Here is a 24,914-nt window from a genome sequence, read left to right on the forward strand (position 1 = left end):
GCAATGTAAAGAAATAGGAACGGGAGAATGTAGGGAATTACCTTTCTAATAAGCTCCTTCAAAGTCCAAGATGTGCCATCAGAAATGGGAGCACTAATGTACTATCTTTAGTCTCCCAGGTTCAAAATCTCAGATATATCTTAAATTCTTTTCTCTGTAAGTCATTTCTCACATTCAGTCACAAAGAGCCATCATTCTACTTGTCTAATATTTTCTTCTTACTCCCTTCTTTTTATTACCCCTTGTAGACCCTCATTACCACCCAATCTAGACAACTGCAGCAGCTTCTTGACCCACCTTCCAGCCACCATTTCCCCTTTCTCTAAATCATCCTTCATGTAATGACAAATCATTCTTCCTTAAAGCACTGTTCTGGTTCTGACATTCCTCTATTCAACGCTTTTACTAGCTCCTTACTGCTAAAAGGATAAAAACCAAATTCCTGAGTCCAGTATTCTGGGTCATCCACAATCTGGTCACTCCCTACCTTTCAAGTTTTTCTCTTACCCTCCCTTCCCTCAACACTATCTATCTCTATACACACTATCCAAAGCAGACTCCATTTTTCCCGTTATACAACTTTATGTATTCCTCTCTTCAAACCAAGTCCACATTCTCAGAATCCCTCAGCCCCATTTTGCTTGTTTGTCTCCACCTGATGAAAGTCCGTCTTTTAGGACCCAACTCAAATGCTGCCTCCTTGACAAGATCTAGTCTTTTCTTTCCTGATAGCAATACTCCTCTCTTGTAATCTCATACAATATTTTGTTTCATCTCTCTGCTAGGTTTTAAGCTCTATGCTTTCTAAATATTTTTAACCAAATGATAAAAAGAGAGAAATAAACACTTCTACTTTCTCCCTTCCTATAAGAGACTTTTCTGAGGACAGATACTACAAACCAGTTCTTTGAGAACTGACAGGAGAAAAGTTGCAGTGTCTCTATGAAGTACAGGGACCCTGGGACCATGAAATGAAAACCTCAAAGAAAAAAACAACTTGTTCACTCCTGGGGCTCAGGTCTTTCAAGAACATACATAAGAGGTGATCTTTGCATCATGACCTTAGAAACAAGACTTCAAATAAGTCAGTCATCTTATTTCCCCATATCAAGAAAAACCCTCAGCACCTACGTTAATACAATTTCCCAATCAGACTAATACAGAAACATGAAATGACTGAAGGGATGGTCAAAGTGACCAAAAAGCTTTTCTTGCTCTCCAACTTAGTTTCTCTGATGTTCTCATTTGGCCACCAGGAATCATTTCCAAAGGAATTGGTGCCATGTCAAAGCTACCCACTGTCTTCTAAATGAAGGCAGCTGTAAACTCAGCAGGCAGCTGAGAGAAGGGACAGAGTTCAGGAATGCTAGGAATCTTGAGATACCTAGTTGAATAGTCTCAGGAAAAAGTCAGTCTGTATTTAAGGCCACATAAGCATTGACAGATATGGCCATATTAATAACCACCAACTTACATAGGCATCCCAAGTTTTGGAAAGTGATAGACTAACAAAAAAATCCACCCTATCCCCCATCTCCAAGCTTTCTATCCCTTTGGGAGTTGTACAGGAATCTACCTGTTCCAGTCATTCCACAAACCAAACAGACAAGACCTGATGTGGGCCTGTCCTAAAGAGGCAAAAGCCTGTTCTAACAGAATTAAAGTAGGACAATTACTTGAGTTTTCAGACAAATTCAGCCAAATACAGAGATCTATCTACAGCTCAGGCAGTTTCATTTGTCACAGTTCCCGTTTTTCTACTAAGTGTCAGACAGATCCCATACTTACTATTTGGCTGAGTCGGAGAGCTGATATTCTCGCCTCCTGTCATAACACTCCTGGATTCCAGGGTCATTCCACAAAGTCTTAATTGCACTTACATATTGATGCTCAAATGTTGTGACCTTCTCAACATCCACTTCTCGAATCAGCAGCGCATTGGCCTAAAGCAACAAGAAAAAAAAGAGGGTTCACTGCTTCCAGGCCTGACCACACTGTGCCCCTTTCCAACCCAGGTAGAAATCTCACAGGCTGGGAACATAAATATCTTCGAAGATACTAAGAAGCAATTTAAAAACTGAAGATTTCCAAAATCACTCCATTTTCACTTGAATATTCAACAACTAAAAGGAACAGTCATTACTATGTAAATCGTAATTGCAATTATATCAATAAGATTTTCCCAACACAAAGTCTCTACAGTGAGATGACTAAATACAGAAATTAGCATAACAGTAAGAAAGGACATTTTTACCCAATTTCTTTTGTGATTTTTTTTGGGGGGGGGGAGATATTGGGGGGAGGTGTTTTGTTTTGCTCCACAAATGAGGTTTTGTTCTTACACACAAGCAGATTTTTTTAAAAACCCACAGAGAGTCCTGAATGGAATTTCTGCCCTAATCTAACAGGGCAGGACCAGATGTCATTTTTACTAGGGAGAACATTCAATTCCCTTTCTTAGACCTGTTCAGTTCTAATCTGCTCAATATAATTCCTCAAAAATAAAGGGCAGCTATGTGGTATAGTAGATAGAGTACCAGCCCTGGAGTCAGGAGGCCTTGAGTTCAAATTCGGCCTCAGACACTTAATAACTCCTTAGCTGTGTGACCTTGGGCAAGCCACTTAACCCCATTGCCTTGCAATCCCCCCTCCAAAAATAGCCTTAGGGGTCATCTATTCCAACCCCTCCCAGAAACATGTAGGCAGAAGCCAAAGAAAGTCATCTTTAAGACCAAGTTCCCAACGCCATTATAAAGTTCTTAACAGAGCTTCTGCTTGGAAACTTTTCAGTGACAAGAATGCAGCATCTCCACTATAAGCCAGCAGCAGAATGTAAGCTCTGGGTGGGCAAAGACTGTTTTTCATTTTGTCTTTTGTTTTCCTAGCACTCAATCCTTTTAACTTCATAGTAGAGAGTTAATAAATACTCACTGAATGAACAAGTAGAAAATATTTAGAAAATTCTTCCTGATACTGAGCCAAAATCCTTTTGTTACTTTAATTTCTACTCATCAGTTCTAGTTTTTGCTTTCTGGGTGCCACATAAAATAAACCTGGTTCCTCATTCATGCAATCTTAAAAGTAAAGGCACAAATACTTAGCAAAAATATTTACTAAAAATCTAGTATGTGTAGGGGCAGCTAGGTGGCACAGTGGATAATCTAGTCTCAGACACTTAATTACCTAGCTGTGTGGCCTTGGGCAAGCCACTTAACCCCATTTGCCTTGCAAAAAAAAAAAATCTAGTATGTGAAAGTTACTGTGCTAGGTGCCATTAAATACAATACAAAGACAAAAATAAATTTTTTTTTTGTTATCAAAGAGCTTATACCATACTGGGGAGATAGACAGTTACAGAGAAAAATAAAAACAAAGGATTTGAGGACTGGAGGAGGATACAGATAAATCAAGGAAGGCTCCACAGAGAGATTGTGGCTCCTGAATTAAGTCTTAAAGGAAGTTAAGAATGTTAAGAGGGAATAATAGAAGGAGTGCATTTCATGCACCTTGGAAAATCCTGTGAAAAGGTATCATGAGGTTGGAATTATAACAACAATATAGGACTGGTTCAATATTAGAAAAACTGTAAGTATAATTGGCCATATCACTAAAACAACAAAAATCATATGATTATATCAATACTGAAAAGACTTTTACAAACTACAATATCCATTCTCATTAAAAACACTAGAAAGCATAAGAACAAATGCAACTTTTCTTAACACCAAGAGTGAGTATTATATATAATGGGATAAATTAGAAGCCTTTCCAGAATGATCAGGGGGTGAAATAAAGATATCCAATATCACCATTACTATTCAGTGTAGTGTTAGAAATGCTTCCTACAAAAAAATAAAATAAAATAAAAATGCTTCCTAATAGTAGTAAGAAAAGAAAACTGGGGGCGGCTAGGTGGTGCAGTGGATAAAGCACCAGCCCTGGAGTCAGGAGTACCTGGGTTCAAATCCAGTCTCAGACACTTAATAATTACCTAGCTGTGTGGCCTTGGGCAAGCCACTTAACCCCGTGTGCCTTACAAAAAAAAAAACCCTAAAAAAAAAAAAGAAAACTGAAAGAATAGAATAGGCAGAGGAAGGTAAAGAAGAAACAAAACTAATCCTCTTTGCAGACTATATGATGGCATACTTAAAGAATCTTGAGAACCAGCTAAAAAATTATCTGATATCTGATACAAAGTTGCAAGACAACAAAATAAACCCATTGAAATCATTAGCATTTCTTTATTTTATCAATAAAATCCAGTGGGAAGAGACAGAAAAGAAAAAATCCATTTGAAATAACTGCAGAGTATAAAATACTAGGAGTCATCTGCCAAGATATACCTAGGAATTTTATTAACATAATTACAAGGGGCAGCTAGGTGACACAGTGAATAGAGTACCAGACTTGAAGTCAGGAGTACCTGAGTTCAAATCCAGCCTCAGACATTTAATAATTACCTAGTTGTGTGTCCTTGGGCAAGCCACTTAACTCCCCCCACCAAAAAAACTAAAAAAACAAAACAAAACATAATTACAAAACTCTTTTCACACAAATAAAGACAAATCTAAACAATTAGAAAAATATGAATTGCTCATAAGGTAGGCCAAACCAATACAATAAAAATAACAATTCTATCTATATTTGTTTATTCAGTGTCACACCAATTAAACTACCCAAGAATTATTTTATAAAGCTAGGGGAAAAAAAACAGAATTTATTATTTCCATTTGGAGGGACAGAAAGTCAAGAATATCAAGGGAATCAAAAAATATCAAGAAAAGGAATTTAGCAGTAGCATGTTTCAGATACCATATATTACAAAGCAGTGATCATCAAAACAATTTGGTAGTGGCTAAGAAATATAGTGGCTGAGCAATGGAATAGATTAGGTACATAGATTAGGTACACAGAGGCAAATGATTACCGTAATTTAGTGTTTGATAAACCCGAAGAGCCAAGCTTCTGGAACAACTCACTATTCAACAAAAATTGCTGGAAAAGCTGGAAAGCAGTCAAGCAGATGCGAGGCCCTGATCAACACCTCCCACCATCCACAAAGAGGTCAAATTGGGCATCTAATTTAGACATAAAGGAATGTCATAAGAAAATTATGAGAATATGGAAAGAATTATGTTAGATCTAAGGGTAAAGGAAGATTTTATGATCAAACAAGAGGATGACAGGAAGTATACTGGATAATTCTGATTATATGAAATCAAAAAAGATTTTACACAAATAAAATCAATGAAGACAAAATTATAAAGGAAAGTAGAAATGAAGAGCAGATTTTTAGTTAGTTTCTCTGATAAAGGTCTCATTTCTCAAATATATTAGGAACAGCCAAATTTAAGCCAAAAATAAGAAATATTCCCAACTGATAATACTCAAAGGAGATGAATAGATAATTTTCAGAGAAGGTAATCAATGCTATCTGAATTCATATGAAAATATGCCCTAAATCTATACTAATAATTAGAGAGATGTAAATTAAAACAACTCTGGAGTATCCTATCATACTTATCAGATTGGCTGTTATGATAAATAAGGAAAAATGAAAAATGCAGGAGGGAATGTAGAAAAATAGGGAAATTAATATACTGCTGGTGGAGTTGTGAACTGATCCAATCATTCCTGACAATAATTTGGAACCATGTCCAAAGAATTATAAAACTATTAGGTCTGTATTCCAGAGATCAAAGATAAAAGAGAAATGATGTACAAAATACATACAAAAAAAAATTTTGTTTTTGCAGTTCTTTTTGTGGTAGCAAAGAAATTAAGTGGTGGAAATTAAGAGAATGCCCAAAAATTAGAGAATCGCTGAACAAGTAGGTGACTGACAAAATATTATTGTAAGTAATGAAAAGCAAAATGATTTCCCAGGTTTTTCTGAAGACTTACATGATCTGATGCAAAGTGAATGAGGAGAAATATGTTCACAGTTGACAGCAATATTGTAAAAAGGATGCATAATGAAAATAATATATCCTTTAAGAAAAAAAATCAATGAACTCAAAGAAGAATGAAGCATGTTTTTTTCACTTTCTTGCTTTGTTTTTTAAAGGTTTTTGCAAGGCAAATGGGGTTAAGTGGCTTGCCCAAGGCCACACAGCTAGGTAATTAAGTGTCTGAGATGGGATTTGAGTTCAGATACTCCTGACTCCAGGGCCAGTGCTTTATCCACTGCACCACCTAGCTGCCCCATCTGTTTGACTCTTAATGCTCTTCACAGCCTGACCTGCTCCTACCTTTACAATCTTCTTATACCTGATTTAAATTGCCTCTCCCTCCTGCTCCCAGAATCCCCCATCACCTTCGTCTCTGCACTGCTCTCATTGCTCCCTTCACAGGGGGACTCCATACTCCAGACTCCAGGCTCCAGTTTTCCTTCATTCCTCAAATACTCTATCCACTGAGCAACCTAGATGCCCCTTTCTTGCTTTTTTAAAAAACATAACTAATAAATGTTTTACATGACTTCACATGCATTTTTGCTTGTCTTTGGGAAAGATTGGATGGAGGTAGAGAATTTGGAATTCAAAATTTCAAAACTAAAAAATTTTTTGTCAAATAAAAACAAAGAAAAAGAAAAGGCACCAAGGTGAAAGGTTGAAATACTTCAAGGAACAACTAGCAAGCCAATAGGCCAGCAGACAAGTCTGACAGGAATACAGAAAACAAGAAGTAACAGTATGACTAAGCAGAGTTTTAAATGTGAGGTTGGAGAGTTTATACTTTATACTAGAAGCAACAGAGAGCCTCTGAAGATTTGTGAACTGGGGAATAACATTACCAGGATCTATTTGAAAGAGTATTTTGACAGGAATGTGATAGATGGATTGGAGAGAAGAGAAACCAGAAAAGGGACAATTCCTTAGGGGGCTATTAGAATAGCATTACAGAAGTGATGATGGCCTAGAAGTCACGTGAAGGTGAAATAAAAGGATGGATCTGAGAGATGAACAAGATGACATTTGATTAAATAGGTGGACTGAGGAAGGGTGAAAAGTCAAGGATAATTTGATGCTGAAAGTGAAGCCCTATAGTAAAACAGTAAGACCTTTAAGAACAACAAAGTGATTGGGGCAATTTAAAAGTAATTTAAGCTTGAAGCAGAACATGATGACTTCTGTTCTGGACATTTTTGAGGAACATGTGGATGGCTTTTTTGAGAATAATAACTTATTGCTATGGTAAGGTCAAATCAAAGTTTGAGGATAGGAAAAGCTAGGACATACTTGAAGGCAGCAGAAAAAGGGAGAGAAAATAGGTAAAGATAAAAGATTAAAGAGAAAGATGCTTGACTGAAGAAGCAACTCCCAAAAGAGGCAAGAGGAAGGTCATGGGATTAAGGGCCTAAGTAGGAATCTAGGCCATAGCAAAAAAAAAAAAAAATGGTAGTCACTCATATCTTAGAAACTCAAAAGGAAGAAAAAACAATGGCTGATATAATAAGGTAGCTAAAAGAACAAAAGCATAGGAATGACAATCCTTCAGATAATCCTTTAGATAAAGAAAGATGCAAATGGGGGGGGCGGGCACGTGCATCTGGGTGGTACACTGAATAGGGCACCAGCCTGAGTCAGGAGGACCTTCAAATCTGGCTTCACACTAGATACTTGAGAGAGAGAGACAGACACAGAGACAGAGACAGACAGACAATAAAGATGAAAAGGAAAGACTAGGGAATTATCCTTCCATGACCTTTGAGTTCCTTCAGGTCCTAGATGTGCCATCAGAAATGAGAACATAGGGGCGGCTAGGTGGCACAGTGTCTGATAGAGCACCGGACCTGGAGTCAGGAGTACCTTAGTTCAAATCCAGCCTCAGACACTTAATATACCTAGCTGTGTGGCCTTGGGCAAGCCACTTAACCCCATTTGCCTTATAAAAACCTTAAAAAAAAAAATGAGAACATACATGTAAACAGGATTTTGGGAAGTGTTTTGGGAAGTGTGAAAACATTTCAAATAAATAAGTATCTATTAAGTTCCTAAGGCCAGAACTTATTAGGTGTGGGGCAAAAATGGAAACAATCTCACAACTTCAAGGGAAGAGTTGAGAAAAGATCTTCTTGAGAAAAGGTTGATTCTTTGAGGTGGGGAGAAGGGAAGAATATATTGAGAAATGAAGGAATGTAAAAACAAAACTAATCTTTTAAAAGAGAGAGAGGCACTCAGGGAAGAATAAAAGGGTTACCCTACAGTAATGGAAGGCCTAGTTGAGATTAAATAACAAAATTTTACTGGACTCAGTTGGAACAGCTAAACCAACTTCAACAGTAGTTAACTATTAGTTCCAAATGAGTAGATGATATATAGTCGAGGAATTGGACTTAACTGAAACAGCAATAGAAAAAAGGACATGAGATTCATGGACAGAACACAGGTTATAGTTAAAATGATCAACTATAAGATCAAGACTGTAAAAGGAAGTGACGTACTAGGGAAAAGGGGTGGGATAAAGAAATTAGAATGAGGAAGGGGGTTAAGAGTAGTAAAACAGGGAAAAATAGCAGAAATCATGGTCTAGGTGGGAAATTTCAGTAGTTACAGATCAAGACAGACAACAGAGAGGTGATGTGAGATGGAATGTTTGACAATATTTGACAAAAACATAGATTATGGATGTTGAGGAATTTGATGACCTAGAAGACTATTATGTTTGAGGAGACATCACCATGTATGCTGAAAGGTCCAAGTAAAAGGATAGGGGCTAGGGTAAAGAGGAAGACTATAAGTCAAGTTCTAAACTCCTTAAGAAAGAAAGGAGAGTGACCTGGAAGCTAGTATATAACTACAATAAGAATCTTGGAAATGAGATAGAAACTTCTGAAACAACACTCAAAGAGTAACAGTAGCAGAAGGATGTAGAAGAGGAAGTAAAAAGCAAGAAAAAGTACATCTACCCAATGTGTTAGGATTATGAGAGGCAAACCCAATCCTAGAGTAAGTGGCACCATCTTGAGGCAGGAGTCAAGTTTTCCTTGAATGCAAGAATCCAGGTTGAGGGAAAAGGGGAAAAGTCTAGGAGGGAGAAAATGTGTTAACAACAGACCAGATGTTCTAGAAAGCACAATAAAAGAGAAAAGGGCACAGGAGTGTAGGACTGATGGTTGGCAAAGGGGATTCTCAATTTAATAGAGACAGAATCATTAAGACAGAAAATAAGGAGATGATGATAAGCTGTAGGAGAAGGGAAGTACCAATTCTATAAGCATTTATTAAGCAGCTATTTAATAAGTACTGAAGATACTAAGACAAAAATGATCCAAGCACTGAATTCAATGAGATAAATATAATGAATCAATCCAAAGCAACTTCATAACAGTTGTTTCATTCCTCTTTCCCTCTCCAGCTTCACACTACTTTCTGAAATCGGAGAAGCTAGGTGGGTTCAGTGGATAGAGTACTGGCATTGGAGTCAAGAGAACAGGAGTTCGAATTCAGTCTCAGATGTTTGACACTAACTAGTGTGTGACCTTGGAGAAGTCACTTAACTCTGACTGTCACACATCCAGGGCCATCTCCAATTGTCCTGATTCTTTTTTGTTTTTTTTTTAAGATTTTTCATGGCAATGGGGCTAAGTGGCTTGCCCAAGGTCACACGGCTAGGTAATTATTAAGTGTCTGAGGTCGGATTTGAACCCAGGTACTCCTGACTCCAAGGCCGGTGCTCTATTCACTGTGCCACCTAGCCACCCCGAATTGTCCTGATTCTTACCAGGCCACTGGACCCAAATGGCTCTGGAGGAAAAAGTGAGGCTGGTGACTTAGCACAGTACCCCTCACTCAAATCTAATTCATGTGCTTGTCATGGCATCACCTCCCTGATGTCATGTCTTCTTCAAAAATGAAGGACAGGGGCAGCTAGGTGGCTCAGTGGATAGAGCACCGGCCCTGCAGTCAGGAGTACCTGAGTTCAAATCCGGCCTCAGACACTTAATAATTACCTAGCCGTGTGGCCTTGGGCAAGTCACTTAACCCCATTGCCTTGCAAAGAAAATATAAAATCTAAAAAAAAAAAAAAAAATGAAGGACAAACATTATTATTACTTTCTGAAACCCCAGAAGGTCTCTTAAACTGAGGAAGGTTGAACGATTAACATAGTTCCATCCCATTAGACCTTTTTCTACCCCAGGGATTCTGAACTCCCAGCTATTAACCTTCAAGCCCTCCATCCTTCACTAACCACTCCCCTATTCTCCTTCCCTAGAACCCAATCTCTCCCCCCATTCTCACTCCTGATCCTACTCATGCCTCCCACTGTGCTCTCTGGAATTCCTGCTCTGAAGAAAATTAATTTAAGGGTGGCTAGGTGGTGCAGTAGATAGAGCTCCAGCCCTGGAGTCAGGAGTACCTGGGTTCAAATCCAGTCTTAGAAACTTAATAATTACCTAGCTGTGTGGCCTTGGGCAAGCCACTTTACCCTTTTTGCCTTGAAAAAACCTAAAAAAACCAAACAAACAAATTTAAGCAAAAAAATCTCAAATGGGCCCTCACTGTGGCAAGCAAATCCTTTCACATCTCCCTAAGTCAACTGACAATCTCATTCACCCAAGTTTTCCACACTTTTTCATCCTTCCTCAAACATAGTGTCCACTCTCCCCACCTGTCGCACTACTCAGAAATCTTCCTTCAGTAGCACTTCCTTTATCCCTGCTAACAACAAAGAAGTTTGCCAAGGCAAACCTCTCCACATGTATTAATGACCCATATAATCTTCTCCAGTAAACAGTAGTACCCTCTGTATCTCCACTTTCTCACTAATCTTCAATGTCTCCCTGTCTACTCACAGGCTTCTTCCTTATGGCCTACAAACATATATAGATCTCCATTCTCAAAAACATTTACGATCATCTAATCCCATGACCTTTCATTCTATATCTCTCCCTCCTCCCTTCTTTAGTAAAACTCCTTGAGAGTTTTACTGTGCCACCACTTCTTTTCCTCTCTCTCTTAAGTCCCCACAATCTGACTTCTCTATCATTCCATTGAAATTGCATTCTCCTGTCTTCCTTGTCAAATTCAATTCTTCCTTCTTAACTTCTCTGCAGCCTTTACCATCACCAAACTAATCACTGTCTTGTCCTTGATACTCCTTATGTTTTCATGACAGTGCTCTTTCCAGATTATTCTACCTCTTAGAATCCTTTGCTGGTTCTTCATTCAGTCTGCTAACTCTAAGTATAATCTCAAACTCCCCTCCACTAACAAATCTCAAGGTTATGTGTCTTAAGCCCTTTTCACTTTTCCCTCTATCTTAACTGGTTTGGCAATATCATTAGCTCCCTTCAATTCAACTATGATCTTTACGCTAATAATTCTTAAATCTATTTGACCAGCCATAAGCTCAGTCTTGCATTTTCAACTACTTATTACATATCTCCAACTAGATTTCCTGTAGGTACTCTAAACTCAACACATCCAAAGTTGAATTCATTATCTTTCCCCCAAACCCTCCCTTCTTTCCTGTTGTCAAGGATACTATCTCTAACTCTGGCTCACAACCTAGGTGACATTCTCAATTCTCCAATCTCTGACCTAACCCATCCAATAGGCTGTCAGGTCCCATTGATTTTACCTTTATAAATCTCCTGTGTTTGCCTCTTTCTCTTCTCTGACATTACTACCATTCTGGTGAGTACTCTCACCACCTTAGGCCTCAACTACAGTAAAAGTCTTCCAGTTGGTCTTCCTGACTCAAGTTCTCTCTATCTCAGTCCATTGTCCACTAAGCCATCAAATTGATCCTCCTAAAGTATCATACCCCAAATCCAATGATTCCTATTATCTCTAGGATTAAATACAAAATCTTCTATTTGATTTTTAAAGTCCTTCACAATCTGGTCCTATTTTTTCCTTTCCTGAGTTCTGAATTCCCCTCCACTAATTCCTCAATCTCGTGATGTGGCATCTTTGTTGTTCTTTGAACACAACAATCTACCTTCTGACTCTTAAGCCTTTTCATTTTCATTTTCCTTTTTTTTTGAGTGACAATTTGGTTTATTTATTTTATATTATTACAATAATCTTGTTTTGAGAGTAAACATAAACCTCTTCCTCCTCCCAAAAAGACTGAGAAACCGCAAGAATAGTGAGAGATTAAAAAAACAGCGTACTTCAATGTGTGTTAAGATTCCAAAGGCTAGGGGGGAGCCAAGATGGCTGCGTGAAGGCAGCATTTCCTGGAAACTCCCACCTCCCAAACCTCCCAAAAAACAAAGGATTGCTCTAACCAAAATTTAGAGGGGCAGAACCCACAGAAAGACTGAGTGATACATTTTCCCAGTCCAAGATAACTTAGAAGTTCCATGGAAAAAGTGTGTTTGGGGTTAGAAAAGCAGAGCAGCGGACCCCAGCCCAACCCAGCTCAGCAATCAGCAGCAACAGCTTGAAGGGGCAGTGAGAGAACTCTGCTCCACCAGAATGAGTGTGGAGTGAGGAGCACTGGCCGCAGATTGTGAGAATCGGGAGAAAGCAGCCGGCACCCCAGAGACAGTAAAGGAAGTCTGCAGAGACTTCTCTGCTGTTTGCCTACACTCAGATATTGCACTTTGGGCTTCTATGATAAATAACCAAGCTGGATCTCTCCTTATAGCCCCAGGGCAGAGGGAAGTCCCAGGGTCATCTACATATCAAAGTACAGGCAAGAGAGCATAAGACCTGGGAGGAATAAAGGTCCCAGTGGGGTAGCCCCCCCAAAGCTTTGGGAGTGCTGTAAAATAGTCTTGGGCTGAGGAAATGAGTAAACAACAAAAAAAGAAGACTCTGACCATAGAGAATTACTTTAGTCCCATGGAAGATCAAAACACATACTCAGATGACAAAAATCAAAGCTTCCATATCCAAAACCTCCAAGAGACTATGGATGAGCTCAAAAAAGACTTTGAAAAGCAATTAAGGGAGGTGGAGGAAAAATTGGGAGGAGAAATGAGAGCAATGCAGAAAAATCATGAAAACCAAATCTAAAGCTTGGTGAAAGATATACAAAAAAATACTAAAGAAAATAATGTTAAAAACCAGTTCAGGCCTAATGGAAAAAGCAAAACAAAAGGCAAATGAGTAGAAGGATGACTTAAAAAGCAGAACTGGCCAGATGGAAAAGGAGATAAAAAAGCTCTCTGAAGAAAATAATTCCTTCAAATGCAAAATGGAACTAAAGGAAGCTGATGATTTTGCAAGACATCAGTAATAAAACTCTTCCAAAAAAGTGAAAAATTAGAAGAAAATGTGAAATATCTCATTGGAAAAACAGCCGACCTCAAAAACAGATCCAGAAAAAAATGATTTAAAAATTATTGGACCGGGGCAGCTAGGTGGCGCAGTGGATAGAACACTGGCCCTGGAGTCAGGAGTACCTGAGTTCAAATCCGGCCTCAGACACTTAACAATTGTCTAGCTGTGTGGCTTTGGGCAAGCCACTTAACCCCACTGCCTTGCAAAACTAAAAAAAATATATAAAATAAAAATAAAAATAAAAATAATTGGGCTATCTGAAAGCCACAACCAAGAGAAGAGCCTAGACGGCATTTTTCAAGAAATAATACAGCAAAATTGCCCTGAGATCCTAGAAGCAGAGGGTAAAATAGAAATCGAGAGAATTCACTGGTCATCCCCTGAAAGAGATCCCAAAAGAAAAACTTCCAGGAATATTATAGCCAAATTCCAAAACTCCTAAATCAAAGAGAAAATTTTAAAAGCTGCCAGAAACAAACAATTCAACTACCAAGGCTCCAGTCAGATTTACACAGGATTTGACAGCATCTACTGGGATTGGAATATGCAGGGATTGGAATATGACAATCTGGAAGGCAAAAGATCTTGGTTTACAACCAAGAATCAACTACCCAGTAAAACTGAACATCTCTTTCAGGGGAAAAGATGGACTTTTTTTTTTTATTTTTCAAGGTAACAGGGTTAAGTGGCTTGCCCAAGGCCACATAGCTAGGTAATTGTTAAGTGTCTGAGGCCGAATTTGAACTCAGGTACTCCTGACTCCAGGGCCAGTGCTCTATCCACTGTGCCACCTAGCCACCCCAAAAGATGGACTTTCAATGAAACGGGCTTTTCAAACCTTCCTACTGAGACAACCAGAGCTGAACAGAAAGTTTGATCTCCAAGTACAGGACTCTGGTGAACCTTAGAGGGAGTGAAAGAGGACTAACTATGAGGAACTTGATGATGTTGAACTGTTTGTATTCCTGCACGGGAAGAAGATATTGATAACTCATATGAACTTTCCCATTTATAAGAGCTGTTAGAAGGAGCATATATAGACAGGACACAGGAAGGAGCGGAATATAATGATATAATGTGGTAAAGGGATGGAGTCAATGGGTGAAGGGAGGAAGGAAAAGGAGATGAAGAAGCTGAGAGATTTCGCATAAGAGTCAAGAAAAAGCTTTTTTAATGGAGTGGAAAGGGGGGAGGCAAGGGAGAATGAGTGAGCCTTATTCTCATCAGAAATGGCTCAAGGAGGAAATGACATACATACTTAATAGGGTGAGGAAATCCATCTTGCCCTGGAGGATAGGAGGAAAGGAATGGGATGAGGGGAATGGGGGGAGGGAAGGGGGGGAATAGGTGATAGAAGAGAGGAAAGATCAAGGGAGAGGGCACTCAGATGGAACACAGTTTTGGACAGGGCCAGGATGAAAGGAAAGAGAATAGAATAAATGAGAGTGGGAAGGAATAGAGTGGAGGTACAGAGTCACTGAAATCTGAACAAAGACTGAAGTACAATTTTTAAAAATTTTTTTTTCCCTCTCTCTATTCCTGAGGTTTCTAATCTTCTGGGGGGAGGGAGTCTATGTTTATTCTTATGTTTACTCTTATAACATTCAATTTACATCAATGTATGGCATGGAAACAATGTAGAGACTGTCAGACAGTCTTCTGTGGGGGGAGGAAGGGAAGGGGGGGGATTGTAGAATTCAGAGCCTGCAAAAAAAAAATGATGGGTATATGCTACTATTGTATATAACTGGAAAACAAATAAAATGTTAAAAAAGATTCCAGAGGCTCTGTCTCTAGGACAAGTTGCCTTCTTTATCATATGTCCACCAGAGGAGTTGCTTCAATATTTTTCCCACAGTTGCTATTATTACTGTATTTCCCTCCATTCGATTCCTCCCCACTCTCATTTATTGTATTCTCTGTCTCTCCTTTCACCCTGTCCATGCTCAGAAGTATGTTGTACTGCCTCCCAGCATCTTCCCCTCCTCGCCTTTCCCCCTTATCCCATCTCTTTCCTTTCATTTTTCTCTAAGATAGATTTCTAGACTCTATTAAGTGTGTATGTTATTTCCACTCTAAGTGATTTCTGATGAGAATGAAGCTCACTCATTCCCCTCACCTTCCCCCATTCCACTCCATTGCAAAAATTTTTTCTTTACTTTTTATGTGAAATATCTTAGCCCTTCTTTCTCTCCTTTCCCTAACTCCCAGTACTTTCCTTTATCAACCCTTGACTCCATCTTTATATCATATTAAATCATTATAATCCTCTCCCTCCTATGCCTCGTCTGTGGTTCCTTCTAACTGCTCTTATAAATGACAAAGTTCATGTGAGTTATAAGTAACTTCATCCCAAGTAGGAATATAACCAATTCAACATCATTTCTGTTCACCCCCTCTATGCTTCACATGAATCCTGTACTTAAAGATCAAACTTTATGTTCAGCTCTGGTTGTTTCAATAGCAAAGTTTGAAGGTCCCATTTCATTGAAAATCCATCTTTTCCCCTGAAAGAGGATGTTCAGTTTTACTGGGTAGTTGATTCTTGGTTGTAATCCAGGCTCTTTTGCCTTCCGGAATAATATATTCCAAGCCCTATAGGTCCTTAATGTAGACGCTGTCAAATCCTGTGTAACCCTCAGTAAAGCCATGGTCGTTGAATTGTTTGTTTCTGGCAGCTTCCAGTATTTTCTCTTTGACTTGGGAGTTCTGGAGTTTGGTTATAATATTCCTGGGAGTTTTTCTTTTGGGATCTCTTTCAGGGGGTGACAGGTGAATTCCTTCAATTTCTATTGTACCCTCTGCTTCTAGGATCTAGGGCAATTTTGCTGCATTATTTATTAAAAAATGAAGTCTAGGGGCGGCTAGGTGTCTTGTAAAAACCTAAAAAAAGGAAAGAAAATAAGAAGAAAAATGAAGTCTAGGCCAGCCCTTTTCCTGGTCATGACTTTCAGGTAGCCCAGTAATATTTAAATTATCTCTCCTGGAACTGCTTTTGAGGTCAGTTGTTTTTCCAATGAGATATTTCACATTTTCTTCTAATTTTTGGTTCTTCTAGTATGGGTTTATTGCTTCCTGATTTCTCATAAAGTCATCAGCTTCCTTTAATTCCATTCTACATTTGAAGGAGTTCTTTTTTTTTTCTTTTTTCTTTTTGTAGTTTTTGCAAGGCAATGGGGTTAAGTGACTTGCCCAAGGCCACACAGCTAGGTAATTATTAAGTGTCTGAGGCTGCATTTGAACTCAGGTACTCCTGACCCCAGGCCCAGTGCTCTATCCACTGCACCACCTAGACACCCCAAGTTCTTTTCTTCAGAGAGAGAATTTTTATCTCCTTTTCCAACTGGCCAATTCTACTTTTTAAGGCATTCTTCTCCTCATTTCCCTTTTGGGGTGTTTTTTCCATTTGGCCTAAACTGGTTTTTAACATGTTATTTTCTTCCATTTTTTCTTTCTTTCTTTCTTTCTTTCTTTCTTTCTTTCTTTCTTTCTTTCTTTCTTTCTTTCTTTTTTTGGGTGTTTCTTTCACCAAGTTGCTGACTTGATTTTCATGATTTATCTGCATGGCTCTCATTTCTCCTCCTAATTTTTCCTCTACCTCCTTTAATTGCTTTTCGAAGTCTTTTTTGAGCTCTTCCATTGCCTGAGCCCATTTTCTATTTCTCTTGGAGGCTTTGGATACAGAAGATTCGAGTTTATCATCTTCTGAATCTTCCATGGGACCAAAGCAATTTTCTATGGTCAGATTCTACTTTTTCTATTGTTTGCTCATTTCCTCAGCCTATAACTGATTTACCGCACTTCCAAGACTTGGGGGGGTTTGGGGGTTACCCCACAGGGTCCACAATTCCTCCAAGGTTGTAGGAGAGGCTCTGAATGTTCTCTTGCCTGTGCTCTGGTATGTGGATGACCACAGGCTTTCCCTTCTGCCCTGGAGCTGTGACAGTCTCTGCTCCACAATGGTGATATGGGGGCCTAAACTGCACCCTGGATCTGAGTGTGGGCCTACAGCAGAATCCTGTCCTAGGGAGAGCAGAGAGATCTCTGCAGTGCCCCTCAGGCCCCTTACCATCTGTGGGCTGGGAGTCTGGAGGTGCTGGGATGTGTATACAGTTGGTTGCATGTTGTGTCCAATGTCAGACCATAAATTTCTTGAAGACAAAACTATCTTTTATCTTTCTTTATGTACCCAACACTTTTTAGCCAGTGCCTGGTATATAGGAATGCCATGTAAGGTTAGAGTTTGTCTGAAGATCTAAGTAGAAAAAGAAACAATTCATTCACATTTACTACAGACCACCTAGATAAAATCAATACAGAGAAATAGTTTGGGAAATAGATCATAAGACCATAGGGCCACAAGTTAAAAGGTCAAAGAATAAGCTTTTGAAGGGTCTTTAGAGAGGTGAAGTTCCCAGGATCATATACTTTCTAAGTAAAAGGGTAAGATCTCAGCACAGGTCTTTCTAACTCCAGTTTATCTTTCTCACTGTTGTCCAAAGAAGGGAAAATATGCCAAAGAGAAAAAGTGATCTGAGAAATAAAGAGCCAGGAGAGAAAAAAATTGTGTCTCCTATTACACTGTTGGTGGAGCTGTGAACTCATCCAACCTTTCTGAAGAGCTATTTGGAACTATGCCCAAGGGGCAACAAAAATGTGCATACCCTTTGATCCAGCAATACCACTACTGGGTCTATACCCTGAAGAGATGAAGAAAAAGGGTAAAAACATAACTTGTACAAAAATATTTATAGCAGCCCTGTTTGTGGTGGCAAAGAATTGGAAATCAATACATGTCCTTCAATTGGGGAATGGCTTAGCAAACTGGTATATGTTTGTCATGGAACACTATTGTTCTATTAGAAACCAGGAGGGATGGGAATTCAGGGAAGCCTGAAGGGATTTGCAGGAACTGATGCTGAGCTAGATGAGCAGAACCAGAAAAACACTGTACAGCCTAACAGCAACATGGGGGTAATGATTAAGCTTGATGGACTCGCTCATTCCATAAGAGCAACAATCAGGCAATTCGGGGCTGTCTGCAAAGGAGAGTGCCATCTGTATCCAGATAAGGAGCTGTGGAGTTTGAACAAAGTTCAAGGACTATTCCCTTTAGTTTAGGAAAAAAACAGATATCTTATTGTCTGATCTTGTTACCTCTTAGACTTCTCTTCTTTAAGGATATGATTTCTCTCTCATCACACCCAATTTGGATCAAGGTACAACATAGAAACAAAGTAAAGACTGACAGAGTGCTTTCCGTGGGGGGGGTGGGGAGGGAGTAAGATGGGGGGGGGTTGTAAAACTCAAATATCTTTAATAAAAATTAATTTTAAAAAATTGTCTCAGAATGATGCTTGGATCTCTAGATCATAGCTTAAAATACAGAAATGATAGACTCTTGACCAGAGTTAATAAGAATTTACTGGTTAATTTTTAATTTATTGTTTAATAAGAATTCAGATAGCAGACAAAGAAGCATGCTCCCAGCACCTGACAAAGAGCTTATGAACTAATTGGTATATAAAATAAGATACATTTTCAGTCATAACCAATGTGATGTTCTGTTTCATTTAACTACACAGGTGAGGGGTTCTTGAAGTATAGGTAATAATACAAGCAAAGGGGGAAAGTCAATGAAAAATTTTTAAATGCACAGAAGACAAGAACAACTTTGGAAGAGGGATATGATGAACAGAATAGTTTCATTACTACCTTGTCAGATAAACTTTAAAATTTTAGGGGTAGGGGTGGCTAGGTGGCGCTGTGGATAGAGCACAGGCCCTGGAATCAGGAGTACTTGAGTTCAAATTTGGCCTCAGATATTTAATATTACCTAGCTGTGTGGCCTTGGGTGAGCCACTTAACACCATTGGCTTGCAAAAAAAAGAAAAATTTTAGGGGTAAATGGTGCAGTGGAAAAAGCACCAGCCCTTAAGTCAGGAGGATCTGAGTTCAAATCCAGCCTCAGACAATAATTACTTAGCTGTGTGACCTTGGGCAAGTCATTCAACTCCATTTTCTTGCAAAAAAACTATAAAACCTTTAAAAAAAAACAATATGTAATGCAAATACAATTTAATATACAATCTACTTTTTCATTCGTTTTTTCATTCTGTTACTTATTAAATTCACAATAAAAACATTTTAATGAATACTTGGTGCTAGTGTTCATCTGTAGGTGGGTGAGATCATCCAGAGAACAAGGGCTTATTGTTATTAATCTCAGGGAACATAGTCTGCTCCCTGGGTCTTAGCTCTGAGAAAGGGGGTATTTCCAAAATATGTTGAAAATTTGAATGGTGTCTTACAAATCTAATTAAATAGGTTTTTAAATAAAGGATAAGAAAGGAAGAAAACTTCCTAAGTTTTCTACATCACAGAATTGCTACAATGAAAAAATAACTAAAATACCTAGGAATTCACAGAAATATAAATTCAATAAAGGAAATCAGGAGTTAAACTCATGACCTCAAATACTTAGCCAGAGACATCAAAACTTAAATAAGTCTAACATAAAAAAGGTAAATTCAATCCAGAGATTTATTTGGTGGAAAGAAATCCATAAATTGAATATGCTTCAAAATGGGCATATCTCATTTAAAAGAAATAATCAGAAAGAGTGATAATTCAGGAGTGAGATGAAAAATACAGAGCAGAAGCAGTTTGTTGAAGATCAAAGATAGAAAGAAGAAATTTTGCCTACAGACCACCTAGATATAAAGAAGGAATTTGATAAAAAGATCACAAGCCTGAAAGAGAAATAATATGATGGTGGAGGGAACTTCAATTATCTGGATAACTGACGGAAGTTTTCTTTTCTCTCAAAAGTACAGCTAATGGGCAGCTGGGTGGTACAGTGGATAGGGACCTGGAGTCAGAAGGACCTGAGTTCAAATCCAACCTCAGACACTTAATAATTACCTGTGTGATCTTTGGCAAGTCACTTAACCCCACTGCCTCACAAAAAAAAAAGAAAAAATGAAAAAAGTAAAGCAGCTAGCTTTTTGTGGAAACAAATTTCCAATGTGGTAATGGAAATTAAGATATCTATCAATTGGGGAATTACTGAATAAATTAAAGTGGGTATATGATTATGATGTTACTATTGTGCTATAAGAAACGACAAGCAAGATGATTCAGAAAAACCTGGGAAGACTTATAAGAATTGATGCAAAGCTGGATCAAAAACTGGAGGGCATTATATACAAAACAGCAATATTGTAAGGTTACTCAACTGGGAAAGACTTGACAATTCTGATCAAGATAATGTTTCAAGACAATTCCAAAGGACTTATGAGGGAAAATGTTATAAATGATAAAAACTGTGTGCAGACCGAAACATACTTTTATTGAAACTTTATTTTTCTTGGTTTTTGTGTTTTCTTTTGCAACAAGTCTAGTATGGAAATATTTTGCATAACTTCACATGTATACATTACACTGTTGTTCTCTGTGGGTGTGGGAAGGCAAGGGAGAAAAAGGAGAAAATTTAGAACTCAAAGTTTTAAAAAATGAATGTTAAATATTTTATATGCAATTGGAAATATTTAATAATGAGTATATATACAGATTTTAAATAAAACAGCTTATAATTTCTTGAAATACCTTAATGAAAATTCATTCTTATAAAGGGAGAGGAACTCTCAAGGGGAAATTCTATTCTGGATCTGATTCTCACTAACAGGAAGGAGCTGGTTGCTAGGTTGGAAATTATGGGAAATGATCACTTCCCTTCTAAAGTTTGTGACAAAGAATAAGAATGCTGGGCATAGTTTAGTAAGAGCTCCCTAGATTTGAGGAAGATAGATTCTAAGGGTGCAGTGGTAAGATAAAATCTCAGGACTAAAATTCTACAAAGGATATCAGTCTAGCTCTCAAGAATGAAATTCCAAAAACCCAGGGAAAATTATTCTGAAGAAAAAATGTGGGATTTCTCTAAAGAGACTAATATAAAAGGGGGGGGGTGCGCTAGATGGCACAATGGATAGAGCACCAGCCCTGGAGTCAGGAGGACCTGAGTTCAAATCTGACCTCAGACACCTAATAATTACCTAGCTGTGTGGCCTTGGGCAAGCTACTTAGCCCCACTGCCTTGCAAAAAAAAAAAAAAAAAAGGAAATAAAGAGCATGATGTTTAAAAACAATGCCAGAAATGCTAAAGCTCAAAATGAGTTTAGCTAAAGCTAAGAGCAGGGAGGAACTTTCCCACAGCTGTATGGGAGAAAAAGGCAAATACAGAGAAAAACTAGGATCACTGTTTGACAAGGCTACAGCAAGGAAGAAGAGGGGCTCACTTCTTGTTTTCTCTGCCAAAATGGTCTAAAAATAATTTTTTCAAGGCATTTTCAAGGAAAATTGCCTTAATGTCTTAAAACCAGAGGGTAAAACAGAAACTGAAAGAATTTACCCCCTGAAAGAAATACCATAATGAAACCTCCCAGGAATATTTATAACCAAAATCCAGAGCTCTCAGATCAAAGAAAAAATATTGTGGAATCATAATCAGGATCACATAAGATTTAGCAGCTTCCAGCAAAGGGTTTAGAATATGATATTCCAGAGAGCAAAGAGATAGGAATACAATAAAAAACAACACAGTTAAACTTTGGAGGGGAAATGGATAGCTAATGAAATAAGAGGACTTTCAAACATTCCTGATAAAAATACCAGCGTTGAATAGAAAATTTGATATTCAAACAGGAGACTCAAGAAAAGCATAAAAAAGAAACAGAAAAAAGGAATCTAAAGGACTCAATAATATTAAACTGTTTACATTCCTATATGAGAAGATGACAAATGAAACTCCTAAGAACTTTATCATTATTAGGGCAATAAAAAGTAATTTACATAGCCAGAGAGCATGGGAGTGAGCTAATTACGATTTCAAAAAAAAAAAATTAAGAGATGAGAAAGAAGGACACACTGGGAGAAAAGAGAAGGGAGAGGTAGTGGGAAAAATATTCTCACTTAATAAAGAGCTTTGAGGGTGGAGGAGAGGTGATTGCGTGAACATCACTTCCACTCTAACTGGTCCAAAGACAGAAGACTATAACCAAGAGGGAAATGGAGGTAGGTGGGTAGGGAAAATGATAAAAGGAAGGAAAGATTAAGGGAAGCAGTGGTTAGAAAAAAAATAGAATTTTGAGGAGGGATAGGAGACAGAGAAATGGGGGAGGGGAAAAAACAAGAAAATGGGGTGAACAAAAATACACAATCATAACTGTGAAAGTGAAGGAATAAGCTCATTCATAAAACAGAAATCAACAACAGAACGAATGAAAACCGAATTTAAAAACATTTATGTGACACACACTTGAAATAGGAAGACTCACACAATTAAAAATCAAAGGCTGAAGCAGAATCTAATATACTTCTGCAAAACTAAAAAAAAAAGACAGAGAGGGAGCAATCATAATTTTGGAAAAAGGAAAAGCAAAAACATCTAATTAAGAGAGATAATGAGGGGGGTGGGTTGTGGCTAGGTGGTGCAGTAGATAGAGCACCAACCCTGGAGTCAGGAGTCCCTGAGTTCAAATCCAGTCTCAGACACCTAATAATTACCTAGCTGTGTGGCCTTGGGCAAGCTACTTAACCCCATTGCCTTGCAAAAAAACCTAAAAAAATTTTTTTTTTAAAAAAGAGATAATTAGGGAAAATAACTATTCTAAAAATCACCATCAAAAAATTGTGCTAGTTTTTCTGATTAAAGATCTTATTTCTCAACTATATACAGAGTATAGGACAGGGCCAAACTGACAAAAATAAGAACCATTCTCCAATTGATAAATGTTATAAGCAGGCAATTTTCAGAAGAGGCATTCAAAGCTGTCATTTGAAAGTCATATGAAAAAATGCTCTAAATTTCATGTAGATAAGAGAAATGAAGGTACCATATTTCACAAGTAGTAGAAATGACACATGTTGGGGCGGCTAGGTGGCGTAGTGGATAAAGCACCGGCCCTGGAGTCAGGAGTACCTGGGCTCAAATCTGGTCTCAGACACTAGCCGTGTGGCCTTGGGCAGGCCACTCAATCCCGTTTGCCTTGCAAAAAAACTTAAAAAAAAAGAAATGACACATGTTGCAAGGAATGAGAGGAAACAGGTACACTTATTGAACTTCTGGTAGAAGAGGGAACTGATCCAATTATTCTGAAGATCAATTTGGAACTATGCCCAAAGGACTAGAAAATTGTGCATACCCTTTGACCCAAAATACTACTAGATTTGTATCCCAAAAAAATCAAAGAAAAATCAAAGTGACTTAATTGTACAAAAAATATAAAAGCTCCTTTGTGGTGGCAAAGAATCGGAAAATGAGGAAATACTAATCAAGTGGGGAATGGCTGAACAAGTTGTGGCATATGATTGTGAAGGAGTACTACATATTTTAAGAAATGACAAGGCAGTGATTTTAAAAAATGTGTCAAGAGGGGCAGCTAGGTGGCGCAGTGGATAAAGCACCGGCCCTGGAGTCAGGAGTACCTGGGTTCAAATCCGGTCTCAGACACTTAATAATTACCTAGCTGTGTGGCCTTGGGCAAGCCACTTAACCCCATTTGCCTTGCAAAAAAAAAAATGTATCAAGAACTATACAAACTGGGAGCCAGGTAGCATAATGGATAGAGCATCAGGCCTGGAGTCATGAAGACCTGAGTTCAAATCCAGTCTCAGACACTTAATAATTACCTGGCTTATGACATTGGGCAAGTCACTTAACCCCACTGCCTTGCCAAAAAAATAAATAAAAAGAACTATACTAACTAATAAAAAAAAAATGAGACAAAGTGAGATATCATTGTGCATTTACAGGAATAATAAAATAATGATCAACTGTAAAAGATTTGGAGAGACTAAGCAGAGCGAAGAAGGGAGAGAAAAGATCTCCCAAGCTCTCCCAAATTCTCCTCCAAGAAACTTTAAATAAAGCTTCCACTGATAAGCAGCAGCAGCTTCCAGAACTCCAGAGCCACAGATGGTAAAGGGATCAGACAACAGGTCAGAAGGAGATTACAGGGGATCCTTTGCTGGCACTGAGTATATGATTCTGTTGCAATGCCCACATGCAGATCCAGGCTGAAAATGTGTGTCACAGTTCCAGGGCAAGGAGGATGACTAATGCTCTAGGGCTTGCAGCTACAAGGGAACAGGTCACAATTCAAGGTAGAAAAGAGTGCTTGTGGTATTTACACAGATCAGAACACAGGAAAAGATCTTACTACTTTGGAAGAACTAAAAACTGTGATGATTAAAAAGGTTCAAAGGGCATAATTTCTGGGTAATTTAATAAATTAATAAATTAATTAAATAAATTAATTAATAAAAGAATGATTCAGACCAAAAACAATCACAGTATAGGCTCAAAAATTAGGGGGTTTTGGGGCAGCTAGGTGGCATAGTGGATAAAACACGGGCCTTGGAGTCAGGAGTACCTGGGTTCAAATCTGGTCTCAGACACTTAATAATTACCTAGCTGTATGGCCTTGGGCAAGCCACTTAACCCCATTTGCCTTGCAAAAACTTAAAAAAAAAAAATTAGGGGGTTTTGCTTTTTTTTGAAAAGGAGTGGCAATCAACTATGGTTGGTTAACACAACAGGAGGTGAGCTATGATAAAAAAGAAAAAAAAAAGAGGGCTGAGAGTGATATCATGTCACCCTTGGATAGAGAAAT

General features: G+C 38.3%; 1 protein-coding gene across 2 annotated transcripts in view; it reads right to left on the reverse strand.

Annotated features, from left to right (window-relative positions):
• Positions 1-24,914, reverse strand: part of GNA11 (G protein subunit alpha 11) — an 84,450-nt gene that overhangs the window by 13,295 nt on the left and 46,241 nt on the right. For both annotated transcript variants that reach the window (XM_074204903.1, XM_074204904.1), the window contains exon 3: positions 1,789-1,943. In XM_074204903.1, coding sequence (XP_074061004.1) covers positions 1,789-1,943 — 155 coding nt within the window. The remainder of the gene's footprint in view (positions 1-1,788; positions 1,944-24,914) is intronic.

Source organism: Macrotis lagotis, chromosome X (genome assembly GCF_037893015.1).
Source record: "Macrotis lagotis isolate mMagLag1 chromosome X, bilby.v1.9.chrom.fasta, whole genome shotgun sequence".
NCBI lineage: Eukaryota > Metazoa > Chordata > Mammalia > Peramelemorphia > Peramelidae > Macrotis > Macrotis lagotis.